The 4,179-nt window shown below is 39.4% G+C and overlaps 1 protein-coding gene across 5 annotated transcripts; it reads left to right on the forward strand.

The window, feature by feature from the left end:
• The first annotated feature begins 1,731 nt into the window (after positions 1-1,731).
• Positions 1,732-3,893, forward strand: LOC104907417 (hypothetical protein). 5 transcript variants are annotated; one of them, XR_007273413.2, is made up of 3 exons: positions 1,732-3,289; positions 3,480-3,512; positions 3,620-3,893. XR_007273413.2 is itself a non-coding variant. In XM_010696344.4 (2 exons), exon 1 carries the CDS (start codon positions 2,041-2,043, stop codon positions 3,262-3,264), a length of 1,224 nt encoding a protein of 407 aa, XP_010694646.2. In that variant the 5' UTR covers positions 1,732-2,040; the 3' UTR covers positions 3,265-3,289; positions 3,480-3,893. The 5 variants fall into 5 exon arrangements, 3 of the variants coding, with proteins under 3 accessions (XP_010694646.2, XP_010694648.2, XP_010694649.2); XM_010696344.4 differs by having other exon boundaries at positions 3,480-3,893; XM_010696346.3 differs by lacking the exon at positions 3,480-3,512 and having other exon boundaries at positions 3,552-3,893.
• Positions 3,894-4,179: the final 286 nt, after the last annotated feature.

The following is a 4,179-nucleotide window of genomic DNA, read 5'->3' on the forward strand; positions in this document are numbered from 1 at the left end:
TTTGCTAGATTTCTCTGGAGCGAGTCTCGCAGCTCCAAACCTATTTTCTGGAAAAGTATGAAAACGCTTGAACTTCCAAAAGGAGGAGGAGGGCTGGGAATCAGAAACATCCATTTATTCAATAAAGCAATGCTAGCTAAACAAGCACTAAGAATTCACGATTCGCCACAGTCTTTAATCTCCCAAGTCTTATGTGCTAAGTACAAGAACTCTCCTGTTAACGCAGCGCTGAATAAGATAAAACTGGGAAGAGCCTCCTGGGGTTTCCGAGGACTTTATAGATCTATTCAAGATTGTCGGGAAGGTTTTACTAGGCTCATTGGAGATGGATCAAACACTAATATCCTAGATCATAAATGGCTCCGCGGAGGACCAATCCAACTCAAACAAGGGGTTACACTGGAGGCACTTAACGGGCAACGAGTTGAGGACTTAATGCTTCTAAATCAAAAATGTTGGAACCACGTGCTTATCCGACAAATCTTCACCACAGACACAGCAATGAGGATCCTAACCACCCACATCCCCAATGAAAATACAAGATCGATTTGTGTGGAGCGAATCCAAGAATGGAGATCTCAATGTTAAAGGAGTGTACGCTTTTTATCTGGACCAAAAAGGGTCCTTAGTGAGATCTCAAGAAGTCAGGAAATTCTGGAGCAAATTCTGGTCATCGGACATTATACCCAAATGGAAACTCTTCACCTGGAGATTACTTAATAATGCCCTTGCTACCTACAACAACCTTCAGAAAAGACAAATCCTGACCCAGGAAAGCTGTTACCTCTGTGGGAAGACTAATGAAACAGAAAGTCATTTGTTTCGAGACTGCATCATTTCATCCCGAGTATGGGCTTGCTCTACGTTAGGAATAAATGTAGGTCCGAGTGCTCAAATTCCCATAGGAGAATGGATAAGAAATTTCCTAATTCTATTCTGGAAAGAGGATGGGATAAAATCAGATCGTGCAAAGGATTTTGTAGCCACCCTCTGGGTTATCTGGATACACAGAAACAACATTGTCTTCAGAAATCAACAGGAGCACTCTACGACCATTTTAAAACATAAAGAGGAGCTTATGAGAGAACTAGAGCAAGGTACCAAAGTTAAGGAAAATGCTTTCAATAGCCACACTTCCAAGCCCAAGCAAGTAAATGAAATCAAGGAGTCAAATGTAACATGGGCAAGAGACCTCTGCATCATTCTAGTCGATGGAGCCTGGAAACAATATAATAAACAATATCCAAGGTCAGGCATAGGGTGGGCAACATATAGAAACAACATCAGAATATTCGAATGAAGCGACCGAACCCTCTCAATCTCGCCACTACAATCGGAAGCTCAAGCACTGTATCGAGGTCTCAGCGAAGCAACTAACAAAGAAATCAGACAAGTTCAGATCCACACGGATAATGCAGATCTTGTTCGAGCCATTAACAACAAAGACCAACCATTTGAAATTTCTACCTTAATTCAAGACATTAAAACCATACGTAGTAAGTTTAGCTTCTGTAAGATACAAAAGGTGAGTAGGACAGAAATTGTCCCAGCGCATAATCTAGCAGTAGCAGCGAGGCAAGGTAACATAGCTACTTAAAGTGTGTTGTTTGTCCTTGTCGTCAAAAAAAAAAAAAAAAAAAAACAAGCATCAAAGAATTTTTTTTTTAAAAAGTACCCATTTATTTAATAAATCGACCCATGACCCGACCCGAATAATGCCTTTTTTGGATCGGGTATCCAATTCGCTAAGTACGAAAAAAGTTCGTTCCCCAATTTTTTGATTGTGGGTCGATGGGTTGGCGAATCAGATTTTTCTTGAACACCTTTAGAAAAGGTACCATGATGTAAAATTTACCATCTTACCCTTCCTGAGCCACTAATTTGCACATGCTATCTAAAATTTGTTCCCTGCTCAAACCTACACAAAGCTGGTTTTCCCTCGTTGGCGTCGCTCTCAGGGCTGAAGCGCCGCCAGCAGCAGCCTACTGTCTCAGGTGAATACATCATCGTCATCGTTATTTAATTATCGTTTTTCTTACTATGGCAAATTTCCTTCTCAGAAGACTAGTTTTCTCCCTCCAAAAACGATTCTTTAGTGCACCAACAACTTCAAAATCTACTTCAATCAGAACAACTTCAAAACCCATCAAAAATTCTTCAACTTTAGATAATACACCCTCTAAAACAAGCTTTAAAAGTACCATTAATGATGTTTCTAGCTCAGTTCCACCATCATTTTCTATTCAATACCTTACAAACTCATGTGGGCTTTCTTTAAATTCTGCAATTTCAACTGCTAAAAAGATTACATTAGAAGAGAAGAACAAAGAACACTTTGATTCTGTCATTTCGTTTCTGAAATCTCATGAATTTTCAGATACCCAGATTACTGAACTTGTTCAAAAATACCCTGCTGTTCTTCAATGTAGGATATTAACTAATCTTAAGCCTAAGATAGAATTTCTTATTGAAAATGGGATTCAGGGTTCGAATGTTCCTAAACTTATAATTTCTACTCCTGCTATCTTTTTTAGAAGTTTAGATGCTCAATTGAAGCCAGCAATGGCATTAATCAAGAGAGTTCTTACTTCTCCTGATAAGCTTTTGGTTGTTGCTCGTCGCGGCTCGTGGATTCTTACTACTGATTGGAAATCTTGGCATAAGAATTTAGACTATTTGATTGAATTAGGTGTGCCTAAGCGTCGAGTACAGGAGTTGCTTGTTTTGCAACCTAGGTGTTTGTACCAAGATATTGAAAGGATAAAGTATGGAGTTGAAATGGTTAAAAATATGGGTGTTAAGCCTGATGATGTTAAGTTTATACATACGTTTCGTGTGATCTCATCGTTGAGCGAGCTGGGTTGGAAGAGGAAGGTAAAGGTCTTTGAGAGTTTGGGGTGGAATAGCGGTGAGGTTGTATCAACATTTACAAAAAGTCCACACTGTTTATCTTGTTCTGAGGAGAAACTTAGAAATGCTATGGATTATTTTGTTAATACTGTGAAGGTCGATAGGAGGACTATTATTAATTATCCTAAGATTTTGATGTATTCAATTCAGAAAAGGGTAATACCAAGGTACACTGTCTGGAAGATTTTGGAAGAGAGGAAACTGATTCGACGTTCGCAGTTCATTTGGGTGCTCAATAAATCAGAAAGCGATTTCATTGAGCAGTATGTTACTAGGTATTCAGATCTAATCCCACATCTTCGAAGTATCTACCTGAGCTGCAAGGAGGACTCAATTACACCTACTAGTAGTTGAGGAAGATTGCTTCTAACAGCAAAAGGTAAGTCAAGTTAATAATCTTGTTTAGTTGGTGGTAGTGGTGATTCAGTCTTTGATCTTGTGTGCAGATTAGCATTTTGTAGCATGATGGATTCTCAGCGTTGCCTTGATTGTTCTGTAATAATTAATATCTCACCTTTTAGTTAAGTTTAGTTCAACTTCTGAATGCTTTGCCTATATACATGCAACAGTCCTGCAATGCTGCCCCTTATTCAGAGTTTGTGGTTAGTTGAATTATATATTCTTCATACTTTGTTGCATAGATGCTCTCCTGGTATTACAACATGACCATGTTCTGAATGATACAAGTGACTGTTATTTTCGGAGCTAGATTATTCTAAGCCTTCTGCGGAAGGTGGCAGGGGGCAGGGGATGAAGATGGCATATGGCTGGCCACGCCGAAGCATGACACCGCCAAGCACGGATTTAGATTACTCAGGCAAAGATGGGCATGACACTGTTCGTGTTGGTACTCCTTTTCTTTTGTTGTGTATTAACTATGGTATCCTGAAAACATACTAGTGGATAATCAAGCATGGAAACACTTGGCAAGGTGTGTAGCGTTCTGTGTTCTAGTTTTCTTAATGAAAGTAGTTTATAGCTGATGCCTGAGATGCTTATGATTTATGAAACCATTTGCACGTATGCTATAGAGGTGCAAGCTAATTTTACCTTTTCTGGATCCTGGTTTCTGTACTTGTGTACCCTAAGAACATGGACATATGTGATCGAAAAGATGCAGACCACTGTCTTTCTACTGCAGATTTCATGACGAGTCTGCTGGTTTATTAACAAATGTTGATCTGGCTCAACTAGCAATTATACTCTTAGCCATGCTGGCCTGCTGGGAATGTTAGGTTTCATGTATCTATGTTTCTGTAACTGCGAAGG

Source organism: Beta vulgaris, chromosome 4, assembly GCF_026745355.1.
Source record: "Beta vulgaris subsp. vulgaris cultivar EL10 chromosome 4, EL10.2, whole genome shotgun sequence".
NCBI classification, from domain to species: Eukaryota; Viridiplantae; Streptophyta; class Magnoliopsida; order Caryophyllales; family Amaranthaceae; genus Beta; species Beta vulgaris.